Genomic DNA, 15,218 nt, shown 5'->3' with positions numbered 1-15,218 from the left:
TTGTGCTGATAAGGTATCTAATTTATATTGGTGTTGGCCAGTATGTTAGGCTAGGGCTGGGCGATAAAATGATATCAATATACATATTACGATAGACACATAATCCATATCAAAAAATATGCTTTCGATAAAATGTTTGAAATGTGTGTATAATATAATTTATTATTTTTATGTTTTGTCGGAAAGAAAGGTAAAGTATGGAAGCAAGGTTGGTTGCATGAACAAAGACACTCACTCTCTGGTCACTTGGCAACACAGGAAGTGGTCAGTGGTCAGTGGGAGGGACACGCTAACAGCCAATCGGGTGACAGTATCAACTATCACCTTTGTTTGATTATTCGCATGGAGTGAGAAGAGAAATGAAGACATTGTGGATAAAAGATTGAATGTCAGCGGAACAGTTTTTGGATGTTTTTAAAGGGACCGTAGTCAGACCATTTTGGTGTGTACATGATGCAAGGCAAGAGTGCTAATACCACTCCACCTGAGCTCACCCTTTAGAGCACAGCTGACATGTCCTGTCACTAAACCTGTAGAAAATACTTCTCAGGTTTTTACATGTTGACATTTTCACACTTTGCATTATTTTCTTACATTTCTTGTATATTCCTTATTTTAGTGTTCAATGTGGTTGGACTATTTTGTTGACATTCAGTGTGTTCCATGCTGGTGTTGACACTTCCTGTCTGCCTTGATAGCTGAGGGATTATAACCAGTGGAAGGTTACATTTTAAAATAACATTTATTTTTCTCCTGCTCCTTATTTTCATCAGGTCATAACAATATCAATAATTATCCATACTGACCGATGCAAAACACTGATATGGTGATAGATTTCAGCCTTATTGGCTCCAACATCTTGCAACCGGACACCTACCTATTGCTCATATTTGAATTATTGCTGTTCATAAACAACATACATTTATCTGTCTGGCCCACTCTTTGAAAATGTCTTTCAGTGCCCAAATTCAAGAAGACTGCCAAATACATGTGTCCAAAGCCAAATAAAAAGGTAAACATCTGGTGTGGATATCCACCTGTGGATGCAAAGCAACACTTTGTCACACTGCAGACTGCCATTTGCAAGCAGACCCACAGGGGGCGCTCTTTCTTCTCGACCGCCGGCCACCCTCGTCAACCCGCCACGATGTTAACACAGACCAGACCCAATGCCGCGCTGCCTCAAGGCCAGATGTCGCTGCCGCCTCCAGGTAAATAATCGCCGCCTAAACTCAAAGCAAGTAAAATCAGCATTCTCTCGTCTTTCAGTGGACCTGGCCGCACCGCTCTCCCCCTTGGCGTCACCCGACTTCCTGCTGGACTGGCCCACGTCCAGATTTGAGGTGACCCTGACAAACATGCGGCGTAGCAACAGTCACCATGTTTGTTGTCCAAGCCATCAACATGTTCCTCCTTCTCAGATCCCCTTGCTGTCCCCTCTGATTGGGAGTCCACTGCTGGCCAGAGACCAGACCAAGTCTGATGTGGTGACCCCATTTCTTTCCACTGAAGATGTCACCGAGAGTGGAGTGGCTGACGTGTTGTCCACCAACTTTGCAACTCCACCAGACAAACTGCCTAAGAAGGTTGGTTCCTCCCATACCACATGTTCTTGACTATGTAAGAGCACACCACTATTATATAAGCCACACCCACTACATTTCAGAAAAACATTCTCCATATATAAGTGGCAGATATATACATTGTGAAATTAGTTATTTACACTGAAATATTTATTTACATACCTTCGTTGTTTCCAAACAAGGCAGTAAAACGGTTGATCAAACAAAACAGAAGTCATGGTCGAGGACCCACGAGCTGCGCAAGCTAGCTCTCCAATCAGCTAAACCGACTCAATAACTCCACACTGACGTTTTGATGAATTTACTGGGGATTTGTGAACGTGAAACAATACAAAACGAATTATTACTACCATCTTCTATATTCTCCTTCAAAAGCGCACTAAAAGAACACCTCCAGGCAACTACAACCCTAGCCTAACCACCACATCCCACCTCCTCGGATTGTAAATAATCAAATGTATATACTTGTTCTTATGCTTCCTGAGCTCACTATGTTCACCGTTCGCTGTACATATCCTACCAAGTCAGACCTACACGGTTTCAATGTCCATTTCTCACATGCCACCCCACGGATTGTAAATAATGTACATAATTCAATGTATATACTATGATGATTAACTTGTGTGATGACTGTATTATGCTGATAGTAAATATTTGTAGCATGAATTGATGAAGGAGGATCTCGACTTAAAGAAGTTTAAAAACTTATTGGGGTGTTACCATTTAGTGGTCAATTGTAGGGAATATGTACTGTACTGTGCAATCTACTAGTAAAAGTATCAATCAATCATTCACTCAACACAGACACTTGTAAACGGGTTAGCATATCAGCTAATGCTAGCGACGCTAGCATCATTCCATTATGATAGCAGGTACAAATATGCATGAAAATCACACATGGGACGCTTAAGTATGAACAGTTTTAGTCGTTATATACTGTAACTCACAAATGTTGCCTGGAGTAATGAAATGAAGAATGCATGCGAGTAGCAACGCTATGGACGGCTAGAAGGCGGAAGTGCAATTGTAGTTCAGGTTGAAAGCTCTAAACAGAAGGGCACTGCAGCACCTGCAGGGAGCAAACTCGTCCAAAAGCTGGCGCCATAGCACAAACATCACACTTTTTTAGTGTATTTGCTTGTTTTTTTTTTTATATTTGCATTATGGCCATGAGAAAAGAATAATCCCTAAATTAGCCGCAATGTTTTATAAACTGCGTGGCTCAAAGCTGGGGAAAAAAGTAGCGGCTTGTCGTCCAGAATTGAGAGTGTATTTGAATAATAATATTCAATGGATGACAAGTGTTTGGTTTGTCTCCAAGTCTTTCTCCTATGTCCCACTCTCCCTTGTGGAGGGGGTCCGGTCCGATCCGGTGGCCATGTACCGCTTGCCTGTGTATCGGCTGGGGACATCTCTGCGATGCTGATCCGCCTCCGCTTGGGATGGTTTCCTGCTGGCTCCGCTGTGAGTCCCGTGACTCTCGCTGCTGTGTTGGATCCGCTTTGGACTGGACTCTCGCGACTGTGTTGGATCCATTATGGATTGAACTTTCACAGTATCATGTTAGACCCGCTCGACATCCATTGCTTTCCTCCTCTCCAAGGTTCTCATAGTCATCATTGTCACCGACGTCCCACTGGGTGTGAGTTTTCCTTGCCCTTATGTGGGCCTACCGAGGATGTGGTAGTGGTTTGTGCAGCCCTTTGAGACACTAGTGATTTAGGGCTATATAAGTAAACATTGATTGATTGATTGATTGAAGTCATTTCACGTAGCATTCATCCCTTCAGGCTCATCTAGTCTGCATGTTGCTCATTTTTCAACACTTTTGGGGAGATGGATGAATAATAACACGTTAATAAAGTCAACATTTTTGTAGCACAAAGAAGTAGGACAAGTATGGGGGCAGGGGATGGATGGATGGATGAAGATGTATGACTTAGGTTGTCACGGTAACATGTCATGTTTGTCTGCAGGACATTGTAGTGAAAAATGCGGAGTCGTGGGCCCGACTGGCCAGAGTGTCCGCCGGCCCCCCGGCTGCCATCAAGTCGTCCAAGGAGAGCTTCCAGCACTTCAGAAGGGCGGCCATGGAGAAGGAGGAGCGTGAGAAGGCGCTGAAGAAGAAGAACAGGTAGTCATGTGACATGCTCGCCATTAGTGAACTATTTCCCCGCTGCATCAATCAAGTTTGACCAAGTCTAACTGGATAAAAAACACTTTATAGCCGTACTGGGGCGGTATAGCTCGGTTGGGAGAGTGGTCGTGCCAGCAACTTGAGGGTTCCAGGTTTGATGACCGCTTCTACCAACCTAGTCACTGCCGTTGTGTCCTTGGGCAAGACACTTTTCCCACCTGCTCCCAGTGCCAGCCACACTGCTTTAAATGCAACTTAGATATTGGCTTTCACTATGTAAAGTGCTTTAAGTCACTTGAGGAAAAGCACTTTAAAAATATAATTTACTTCATTTCACTGCATCTTTTAGTTCAATAGTTTTTAACTTCTACTTACCTTCCATGCATCTTCTTTTAGCTTCTATTTGCCTGATTTACATTCTTTGACCTTGTTTTACCTTTTATTTGTTTTACATTGTATTTACCTTTTTTATGTTCTTTTACGTTTTATTTACCTTCTCTTTGTCTTCTTTTACCTTCTTTTTAAATTGTATTTATCTTCATTTACCTTCTATTTATCATCTTTCAGCTTTTATTAGCCTTTTTTACATTCTTTTACTTTTTTACTTGCTTTTACTTTTTGTAACCTTCTTTTCCCTTTTATATACCTTATATCTATCTTCTTCTAGTTTGTATTTACCTTGTATTGTCTTCTATTTTACCTTTTTTTTTTACATCCTTTATTTTTTTCGTATTTGAGTTTTTCTAATTACCCTTTATTTACATTTATTTATCTTCTATGCTATTTATTTTTTGTGTCTTCAAGTTACCTTTCTTTTTTACTTGTTTTACATTCTTTTACTTTTGTACCTTTGATATATTTTTATTAAGCCTTTTACCTACTTTTTACCTTTTAGTTACCTTATTTACCTTCTAATATCTCTTTTCATTCTTTTTCCATCTATTGAACTTGATTTACCTTATATTGACTTCCTTTTACATTTTATTTACCTTTTATTAATTTTATTCTACCTTCAATTTACTTTCTTTTACCTTTTCTTTACCATTAAATTGACCCTTTACCTTCTATTGAACTTGTTTTATCTTCTTTTATGCGGTCCAAACTTGATGAAAATGTTTTAGTTCCATTCAATAAAGGATTAATCTAAGCTTTTTCCCAACAAATGAATGGCTGAATGGTTGCAGCTTTAATGGGAATGTTGACTTTTCTATCACTCAGCTATTTCTTTGATTGCAAATGTTTATATTGGTATTCAGCATCCATCCACAAAGGCAATCCCCATTTTCATTCCCCCTCCAGCCTTCCAGGCCAAGCGGATAAAAAGGTTCCACTGAGCAGAGGCGACGTTCCCTCTCTGGGCTCCGCCTCCACCGAGACCACGCCTCCCGTGGAAAGCCCGCCCACCTTCCTGTGGCGTGAGCGGGAGCTGGCGCGACAGAAGGAGCAGGAGCGGCGCAGACGGGAGACTGTGAGTGTTCTTTCTGTCTTTCTTTCTTGGGAGGTTGCTATGTGACAGGTGTGTGGTGGCAGGTGTCCTGCATCGACATGAGCATGCAGCAGGAGATCATGGCCACCTTTGAACTCAACCTGGACTAACTCACTGACCACCTGGAGTACCTGCACCGTCTCTGGCCAGCCACCTTTAGTCGTCTCTTTCTCCCCATCTTTGTGTTCACTTTGGGAAAAGACAATATGTTTGCACCTTATTTTGTTAAGAAAGGAAAGGAAGACGGTTTTCCAGAGATCCGTGTTCTCTTCTGCTTCACCACTGCTGCACTTCAAATACCTTCAAACCAAGAGAGTTGGTCTTTGGGTTATTACTTTTTGTACTGAAAATAATAAAGATGTTTTCACCAAGCATAAGAGCGTAGACTGGAGTCCTGGGTCAGACCTTCAGGGCCTTGCCTTTCTACAAAAGGTGATGATAACCATAGACCAGGAAATTGCTGCATCTCATTTAATGTTGCACTCCACAGCATTTAGAACCTTTTTTCCCAGGTGTTTGACAGATCCTGATGTGGACCTCCACAGGTGAGTATATATTTACTCTTTCATTGTCTATCACCAAAATGACCAATTGTGTTCCTCTCTGGAGCAGGCCTGTCCTAAGTGTGACATGTCCTGGATTACAACACCATGACTGTCTTGTCCTCACACCTAAAAAGTACAACCAGATGTGTTTCCACGTACTGGACACAGACCAGGAAGACCGGATCAAAGGTAAACCGGAGGGGGGGGGTTCAACAGTCTCCTACCTCATATTTTAGCCTTCACACATTTTCAATGTCTGGACTACAGGCAGGCCAGTCTAGTACCTGCACTCTTTTACAATGAAGCCATGCTGTTGTAACACTTGGCTTGGCATTGTCTTGCTGAAATAAGCAGGGGCGTCCATGGTAACAACATATGTTGCTCCAAAAGCTGTTTGTACCTTTCAGCATTAATGCTGCCTTCACACATGTGTAAGTTAGTCATGTCTTGTTCACTAATACACCCCCATACCATCACACATGTGTAAGTTAGTCATGTCTTGTTCACTAATACACCCCCATACCATCACACATGTGTAAGTTAGTCATGTCTTGTTCACTAATACACCCCCATACCATCACACATGTGTAAGTTACCCATGTCTTGTTCACTAATACACCCCCATACCATCACACATGTGTAAGTTAGTCATGTCTTGTTCACTAATACACCCCCATACCATCACACATGTGTAAGTTACCCATGTCTTGTTCACTAATACACCCCCATACCATCACACATGCTGACTAGAACACTTTCACCCTACAACAATCACTAATACACCCCCATACCATCACACATGCTGACTACAACACTTTCACCCTACAACAATCACTAATACACCCCCATACCATCACACATGCTGACTACAACACTTTCACCCTACAACAATCACTAATACACCCCCATACCATCACACATGCTGACTACAACACTTTCACCCTACAACAATCACTAATACACCCCCATACCATCACACATGCTGACTAGAACACTTTCACCCTACAACAATCACTAATACACCCCCATACCATCACACATGCTGACTAGAACACTTTCACCCTACAACAATCACTAATACACCCCCATACCATCACACATGCTGACTACAACACTTTCACCCTACAACAATCACTAATACACCCCCATACCATCACACATGCTGACTACAACACTTTCACCCTACAACAATCACTAATACACCCCCATACCATCACACATGCTGACTACAACACTTTCACCCTACAACAATCACTAATACACCCCCATACCATCACACATGCTGACTACAACACTTTCACCCTACAACAATCACTAATACACCCCCATACCATCACACATGCTGACTACAACACTTTCACCCTACAACAATCACTAATACACCCCCATACCATCACACATGCTGACTACAACACTTTCACCCTACAACAATCACTAATACACCCCCATACCATCACACATGCTGACTACAACACTTTCACCCTACAACAATCACTAATACACCCCCATACCATCACACATGCTGCCTAGGACACTTTCACCCTACAACAATCACTAATACACCCCCATACCATCACACATGCTGCCTAGAACACTTTCACCCTACAACAATCACTAATACACCCCCATACCATCACACATGCTGACTACAACACTTTCACCCTACAACAATCACTAATACACCCCCATACCATCACACATGCTGACTACAACACTTTCACCCTACAACAATCACTAATACACCCCCATACCATCACACATGCTGACTACAACACTTTCACCCTACAACAATCACTAATACACCCCCATACCATCACACATGCTGCCTACAACACTTTCACCCTACAACAATCACTAATACACCCCCATACCATCACACATGCTGCCTAGAACACTTTCACCCTACAACAATCACTAATACACCCCCATACCATCACACATGCTGACTACAACACTTTCACCCTACAACAATCACTAATACACCCCCATACCATCACACATGCTGACTACCACACTTTCACCCTACAACAATCACTAATACACCCCCATACCATCACACATGCTGACTACAACACTTTCACCCTACAACAATCACTAATACACCCCCATACCATCACACATGCTGACTACAACACTTTCACCCTAGAACAATCACTAATACACCCCCATACCATCACACATGCTGACTACAACACTTTCACCCTACAACAATCACTAATACACCCCCATACCATCACACATGCTGACTACAACACTTTCACCCTACAACAATCACTAATACACCCCCATACCATCACACATGCTGACTACAACACTTTCACCCTAGAACAATCACTAATACACCCCCATACCATCACACATGCTGACTACAACACTTTCACCCTACAACAATCACTAATACACCCCCATACCATCACACATGCTGACTACAACACTTTCACCCTACAACAATCACTAATACACCCCCATACCATCACACATGCTGACTTTTACACTTTCACCCTACAACAATCACTAATACACCCCCATACCATCACACATGCTGCCTAGAACACTTTCACCCTACAACAATCACTAATACACCCCCATACCATCACACATGCTGACTACAACACTTTCACCCTACAACAATCACTAATACACCCCCATACCATCACACATGCTGACTACCACACTTTCACCCTACAACAATCACTAATACACCCCCATACCATCACACATGCTGACTACAACACTTTCACCCTACAACAATCACTAATACACCCCCATACCATCACACATGCTGACTACCACACTTTCACCCTACAACAATCACTAATACACCCCCATACCATCACACATGCTGACTACAACACTTTCACCCTACAACAATCACTAATACACCCCCATACCATCACACATGCTGACTACCACACTTTCACCCTACAACAATCACTAATACACCCCCATACCATCACACATGCTGACTACAACACTTTCACCCTACAACAATCACTAATACACCCCCATACCATCACACATGCTGACTACCACACTTTCACCCTACAACAATCACTAATACACCCCCATACCATCACACATGCTGACTACAACACTTTCACCCTACAACAATCACTAATACACCCCCATACCATCACACATGCTGCCTAGAACACTTTCACCCTACAACAATCACTAATACACCCCCATACCATCACACATGCTGACTACAACACTTTCACCCTACAACAATCACTAATACACCCCCATACCATCACACATGCTGACTACAACACTTTCACCCTACAACAATCACTAATACACCCCCATACCATCACACATGCTGCCTACCACACTTTCACCCTACAACAATCACTAATACACCCCCATACCATCACACATGCTGACTACCACACTTTCACCCTACAACAATCACTAATACACCCCCATACCATCACACATGCTGACTACCACACTTTCACCCTACAACAATCACTAATACACCCCCATACCATCACACATGCTGACTACAACACTTTCACCCTACAACAATCACTAATACACCCCCATACCATCACACATGCTGACTACCACACTTTCACCCTACAACAATCACTAATACACCCCCATACCATCACACATGCTGACTACCACACTTTCACCCTACAACAATCACTAATACACCCCCATACCATCACACATGCTGCCTACAACACTTTCACCCTACAACAATCACTAATACACCCCCATACCATCACACATGCTGACTACAACACTTTCACCCTACAACAATCACTAATACACCCCCATACCATCACACATGCTGACTACAACACTTTCACCCTACAACAATCACTAATACACCCCCATACCATCACACATGCTGACTACCACACTTTCACCCTACAACAATCACTAATACACCCCCATACCATCACACATGCTGACTACAACACTTTCACCCTACAACAATCACTAATACACCCCCATACCATCACACATGCTGCCTAGAACACTTTCACCCTACAACAATCACTAATACACCCCCATACCATCACACATGCTGACTACAACACTTTCACCCTACAACAATCACTAATACACCCCCATACCATCACACATGCTGACTACAACACTTTCACCCTACAACAATCACTAATACACCCCCATACCATCACACATGCTGCCTACCACACTTTCACCCTACAACAATCACTAATACACCCCCATACCATCACACATGCTGACTACCACACTTTCACCCTACAACAATCACTAATACACCCCCATACCATCACACATGCTGACTACCACACTTTCACCCTACAACAATCACTAATACACCCCCATACCATCACACATGCTGACTACAACACTTTCACCCTACAACAATCACTAATACACCCCCATACCATCACACATGCTGACTACCACACTTTCACCCTACAACAATCACTAATACACCCCCATACCATCACACATGCTGACTACCACACTTTCACCCTACAACAATCACTAATACACCCCCATACCATCACACATGCTGCCTACAACACTTTCACCCTACAACAATCACTAATACACCCCCATACCATCACACATGCTGACTACAACACTTTCACCCTACAACAATCACTAATACACCCCCATACCATCACACATGCTGACTACAACACTTTCACCCTACAACAATCACTAATACACCCCCATACCATCACACATGCTGACTACAACACTTTCACCCTAGAACAGTCCACATGGTTCTTTTCCTCTTTGCTCCACAGTTTCCAAAAACAATTTGAAATGTGGGCTTGTCAGACCACAGAACACTTTTCCTTTTTGCATCAGTCCATCTATAATGAGACCGGGCCCAGCGAAGCGTTTCCGGGTGTTGTTGATAAATGGCTTTGGCTTTGCATAGTAAAGTTTCAACTTGCCCTTACAGATGTAGCGACCAACTGTAGTTACTGACGGTGGTTTTATGAAGTGTTCCTGAGCTCATGTGGTGATACCTTTTACACTGAGGTGGCATTTCGATCCTTGGGGGATGGGTGGTGTGTAATACCATGGCTTACGTGCAGTGATTTCTCCACATTCTCTCAACCTTTTGGTGATGTTATGGACCTAAATTCCTTGTTGAGAAATGTTGTTCTTAAACAATTTGCTCAGGGATTTGTTGACAAAGTGGTGACCCTCGCCCGTCCTTCTTTGTGAATGAGTGAGCTTTTCATGGAAGCTGCTTTTATAGCCAATCATGGCACCCACCTGTTCCCAATTAGCCTGCACACCTGTGGGATGTTCCAAATAAGTCTTTGATGAGCATTCCTCAACTTTCTCACTCTATTTTTGCCACTTGTGCCAGCTTTTGTTGCAGCAATCGACTTCTTTCCTCCCTCCCTCGCTCTCTTCTTTCCTCTCTCCCTTGCTCCCTTCTTTCCTCGCTCCCTTATCCTTCCTACCTCCCTCCCTTCTTTCCTCCCTCGCTCCCTTCTTTCCTCTCTCCCTTGCTCCCTTCTTTCCTCGATCCCTTATCCTTCCTACCTCCCTCCTGTCTTTCCTTCCTTCTTTCCTCCCTCGCTCCCTTCTTTCCTCCCTCGCTCCCTTCTTTCCTCCCTCTGTTGCTCCTTTCTTTCCTCCTTCGGTCCCTTCCTTCTTTCCTCGCTCCCTACCTTCCTCCTTTCTTTCATCCCTCCCTTGCTCCTTTCTTTTCTCCCTCCCTCGCTCCCTTCCTTCCTCCCTTCTTCTCTCCCTTGCTCCCTTCTTTCCTCTCTCCCTTATCCTTCCTCCATTCTTTCCTCCCTCGCTCCCTTATCCTTCCTCCATTCTTTCCTCCCTCCCTTGCTCCTTTCTTTCCTCCCTCACTCCCTTCCTTCCTCCCTTCTTTTTTTCCCTCCCTCGCTCCGTTCCTTCCTCCCTTCTTTCCTCGCTCCCTTCCTTACTCCCTTCTTTCCTCCCTCCCTCGCTCCCTCCCTTCCTCCCTTCTTTCCTCCCTCTCTCGCTCTGTTCTTTCCTCTCTCCCTTGCTCCCTTCTTTCCTCGCTCCCTTATCCTTCCTACCTCCCTCCCGTCTTTCCTCCCTTCTTTCCTCCCTCGCTCCCTTCCTTCCTCCCTTCTTTCCTCCCTCTGTTGCTCCTTTCTTTCCTCCTTCGGTCCCTTCCTTCTTTCCTCGCTCCCTTTCTCCTTTCTTTCATCCCTCCCTTGCTCCTTTCCTTTCTCCCTCCCTCACTCCCTTCCTTCCTCCCTTCTTCTCTCCCTTGCTCCCTTCTTTCCTCTCTCACTTATCCTTCCTCCATTCTTTCCTCCCTCGCTCCCTTATCCTTCCTCCATTCTTTCCTCCCTCCCTTGCTCCTTTCTTTCCTCCCTCGCTCCCTTCCTTCCTCCCTTCTTTTTTTCCCCTCCCTCGCTCCCTTCCTTCCTCCCTTCTTTACTCGCTCCCTCCCTTCCTCCCTTCTTTCCTCTCTCCCTTATCCTCCCTCGCTCCCTTCCTCCCTCCATCCATCCCTCGCACCCTTCTTTCCTTCCTCGCTCCCTTCCTCCCTCCATCCATCCCTCACACCCTTCTTTCCTTCCTCGCTCCCTTCCTCCCTCCATCCATCCCTCGCTCCCTTCTTTCCTTCCTCCCGTCTTTCCTCTCTCCTATCCTTCCTCCTTTCTTTCCTCCTTCCCTTGCTCCTTTCTTTCCTCCCTCGCTCCCTTCCTTCCTCCCTTCTTTTTTCCCTCCCTTGCTCCCTTCCTTCCTCCCTTCTTTTGTCCCTCCCTTGCTCCTTTCCTTCCTCCCTTCTTTCTTCTCTCCCTTGCTCACTTCTTTCCTCTCCACCTTATCCTGCCTCCATTCTTTCCTCCCTCGCTCCCTTCCTTCCTCCCTCCATCCATCCCTCGCACCCTTCTTTCCTTCCTCGCTCCCTTCCTCCCTCCATCCATCCCTCGCTCCCTTCTTTCCTTCTTCCCGTCTTTCCTCTCTCCTATCCTTCCTCCTTTCTTTCCTCCTTCCCTTGCTCCTTTCTTTCCTCCCTCGCTCCCTTCCTTCCTCCCTTCTTTTTTCCCTCCCTCGCTCCCTTCCTTCCTCCCTTCTTTTGTCCCTCCCTTGCTCCTTTCCTTCCTCCCTTCTTTCTTCTCTCCCTTGCTCACTTCTTTCCTCTCCACCTTATCCTGCCTCCATTCTTTCCTCCCTCGCTCCCTTCCTTCCTCCCTCCATCCATCCCTCGCACCCTTCTTTCCTTCCTCGCTCCCTTCCTCCCTCCATCCATCCCTCGCTCCCTTCTTTCCTTCTTCCCGTCTTTCCTCTCTCCTATCCTTCCTCCTTTCTTTCCTCCTTCCCTTGCTCCTTTCTTTCCTCCCTCGCTCCCTTCCTTCCTCCTTTCTTTTTTCCCTCCCTCGCTCCCTTCCTTCCTCCCTTCTTTTGTCCCTCCCTTGCTCCTTTCCTTCCTCCCTTCTTTCTTCTCTCCCTTGCTCACTTCTTTCCTCTCCACCTTATCCTGCCTCCATTCTTTCCTCCCTCGCTCCCTTCCTTCCTCCCTCCATCCATCCCTCGCTCCCTTCTTTCCTTCCTCCCGTCTTTCCTCTCTCCTATCCTTCCTCCTTTCTTTCCTCCTTCCCTTGCTCCTTTCTTTCCTCCCTCGCTCCCTTCCTTCCTCCCTTCTTTTTTCCCTCCCTTGCTCCCTTCCTTCCTCCCTTCTTTTGTCCCTCCCTTGCTCCTTTCCTTCCTCCCTTCTTTCTTCTCTCCCTTGCTCACTTCTTTCCTCTCCACCTTATCCTGCCTCCATTCTTTCCTTCCTCGCTCCCTTCCTCCCTCCATCCATCCCTCGCTCCCTTCTTTCCTTCTTCCCGTCTTTCCTCTCTCCTATCCTTCCTCCTTTCTTTCCTCCTTCCCTTGCTCCTTTCTTTCCTCCCTCGCTCCCTTCCTTCCTCCCTTCTTTTTTCCCTCCCTCGCTCCCTTCCTTCCTCCCTTCTTTTGTCCCTCCCTTGCTCACTTCTTTCCTCTCCACCTTATCCTGCCTCCATTCTTTCCTCCCTCGCTCCCTTCCTTCCTCCCTCCATCCATCCCTCACTCCCATCTGTCCTTCCTCCCGCCTTTCCTCTCTCCCTCCCTCCCTTCTTTCCTTCCTCCCTCCCTTCCTCCCTCCCTCCCTCCCTCGCTCCCTCTCTGCCTCTGCACCCCGCTCCCTCCCTCGCTGTGTGCCAGACGTGGTCGGGGCGCAGGGAAGAGGAAGAGGAAGAGGAAGAGTTAAGAGTAAGATGGCGGGACTGCGAGTGTGCGTGTACCGGTGTGCGGCGTGCGTGCTGTGCGCGCTGTGTGCCGCCGCCGCGCTGCTGAAGCTGTGCTGGAGCGCCATCTTGCGGCCGACGGCCACCTTCCAGTGGACGCTGCGCCAAAGTCCTCCGGCGTGTCTGCACGACACGTCCTTGGGCACGCACTGCTACGTGCGCATCAAGGTGAGGCGCGTGCACGTGGCTTTGGTGGCGTGGACGCGCGTGTGCTGGCGTCGTGATCGCGTGCGCGGGGTCTGACGCGTGTTTTGGTTTTGGCGCCGCCGTGCACGCGCAGCGGCTCGACGTGTTGTCACGTGACTAAAAGCTTTCCACCTCATTAGGTCACGTGCTGATGAGACGCTCACGTTTAGACAGGAAGGTTATTATGACGTAACGGAATTCATCTGGCGCCTCATTAGCAAACATCTATTTATACAACTCAACTTGTTTTGTCAAATCAAAGTATGTGTTTTTAAGATCCGCTTCAAGAAATTCACTTTGCTAAAATATATCCATCCATCCATTTACAGTACTTTAAAATTCAGCGTGGGAAAAATCAATGTATAAAAATGATTTGTAAAGATAATTTGTAAAAGAAAAAAAGTGATGACATGTTTTCAATACATCACCCCCCTAGTACACTTAAGTACCCTTGGAGTGATAGTGATATTTTTCAATACATCACCCCGATTGTAGCTGAGATAGGCGCCAGCGCCCCCCGCGACCCCAAAACGGAATAAGCGGTAGAAAATGGATGGATGGACCCCCTAGTACACTTAAGTACCCTTGGAGTGATAGTGATATATGTTCAATACATCACCCCCCTAGTACACTTGGAGGGACATTATTATTTTCAATATATCACCCACCCATTCTGTGGCTTTAGAAAGCCGTTTCTCAGTAAAAAAATAAAAAAGTTTGCACCTGAAAGACTCTCAGACCAGCAGAAACCAATTCTCTGGTCTGACCAGACAAAGACTGAAGTCTTTGACGTGAATGTCAGGCGAACTGTTTGGAAGAAAGCAGACCAAAAGCATCCCTACAGTGGTGGCAGAATCATGATGTGGGGATGGTTTTCAGCGGCAGGAACTGGTAGACTTGTCAGGATAGAGGGAAAGATGAATGCAGCAATGTACGGAGACATCCAGGATGAACCTGATGCAGCTCTCGAGATGCTGCAAAGAGGAATAGTTGAAAGTGTCCAAAGAGAGGTGTGGCATGGTGCATCAACAAAGAATG

General features: G+C 45.5%; 2 protein-coding genes across 10 annotated transcripts in view; both read left to right on the top strand.

The window, feature by feature from the left end:
• The window catches only part of LOC133543552 (bromodomain-containing protein 4-like), a 27,713-nt gene extending 22,168 nt beyond the window's left edge, over positions 1-5,545 (top strand). For 5 of the 8 annotated variants that reach the window (XM_061888179.1, XM_061888178.1, XM_061888177.1 and 2 more), the window contains 7 exons: positions 960-1,012; positions 1,073-1,211; positions 1,270-1,343; positions 1,422-1,586; positions 3,560-3,717; positions 5,020-5,188; positions 5,251-5,545. In XM_061888179.1, the coding sequence (XP_061744163.1) occupies positions 960-1,012; positions 1,073-1,211; positions 1,270-1,343; positions 1,422-1,586; positions 3,560-3,717; positions 5,020-5,188; positions 5,251-5,316 (824 nt within the window). In that variant the 3' untranslated portion in view covers positions 5,317-5,545. The remainder of the gene's footprint in view (positions 1-959; positions 1,013-1,072; positions 1,212-1,269; positions 1,344-1,421; positions 1,587-3,559; positions 3,718-5,019; positions 5,189-5,250) is intronic. The other 3 variants (XM_061888173.1, XM_061888180.1, XM_061888181.1) reach the window with 3 other exon arrangements.
• Positions 5,503-15,218, top strand: part of ephx4 (epoxide hydrolase 4) — a 27,035-nt gene continuing 17,319 nt past the window's right edge. The window contains exons 1-3 of one of the 2 annotated variants that reach the window (XM_061888182.1): positions 5,503-5,638; positions 5,719-5,751; positions 5,819-5,940. In XM_061888182.1, the coding sequence (XP_061744166.1) occupies positions 5,857-5,940 (84 nt within the window). In that variant the 5' untranslated portion in view covers positions 5,503-5,638; positions 5,719-5,751; positions 5,819-5,856. Of the gene's footprint in view, positions 5,639-5,718; positions 5,752-5,818; positions 5,941-13,964; positions 14,163-15,218 lie in introns of those variants that run through there. The other variant, XM_061888183.1, reaches the window with a different exon arrangement.

Source organism: Nerophis ophidion, linkage group LG26 (genome assembly GCF_033978795.1).
Source record: "Nerophis ophidion isolate RoL-2023_Sa linkage group LG26, RoL_Noph_v1.0, whole genome shotgun sequence".
Classification (NCBI taxonomy): domain Eukaryota; kingdom Metazoa; phylum Chordata; class Actinopteri; order Syngnathiformes; family Syngnathidae; genus Nerophis; species Nerophis ophidion.
Note: the sequence above shows the minus strand (reverse complement) of the source record. Positions and strands in the feature narration are given on the sequence as shown.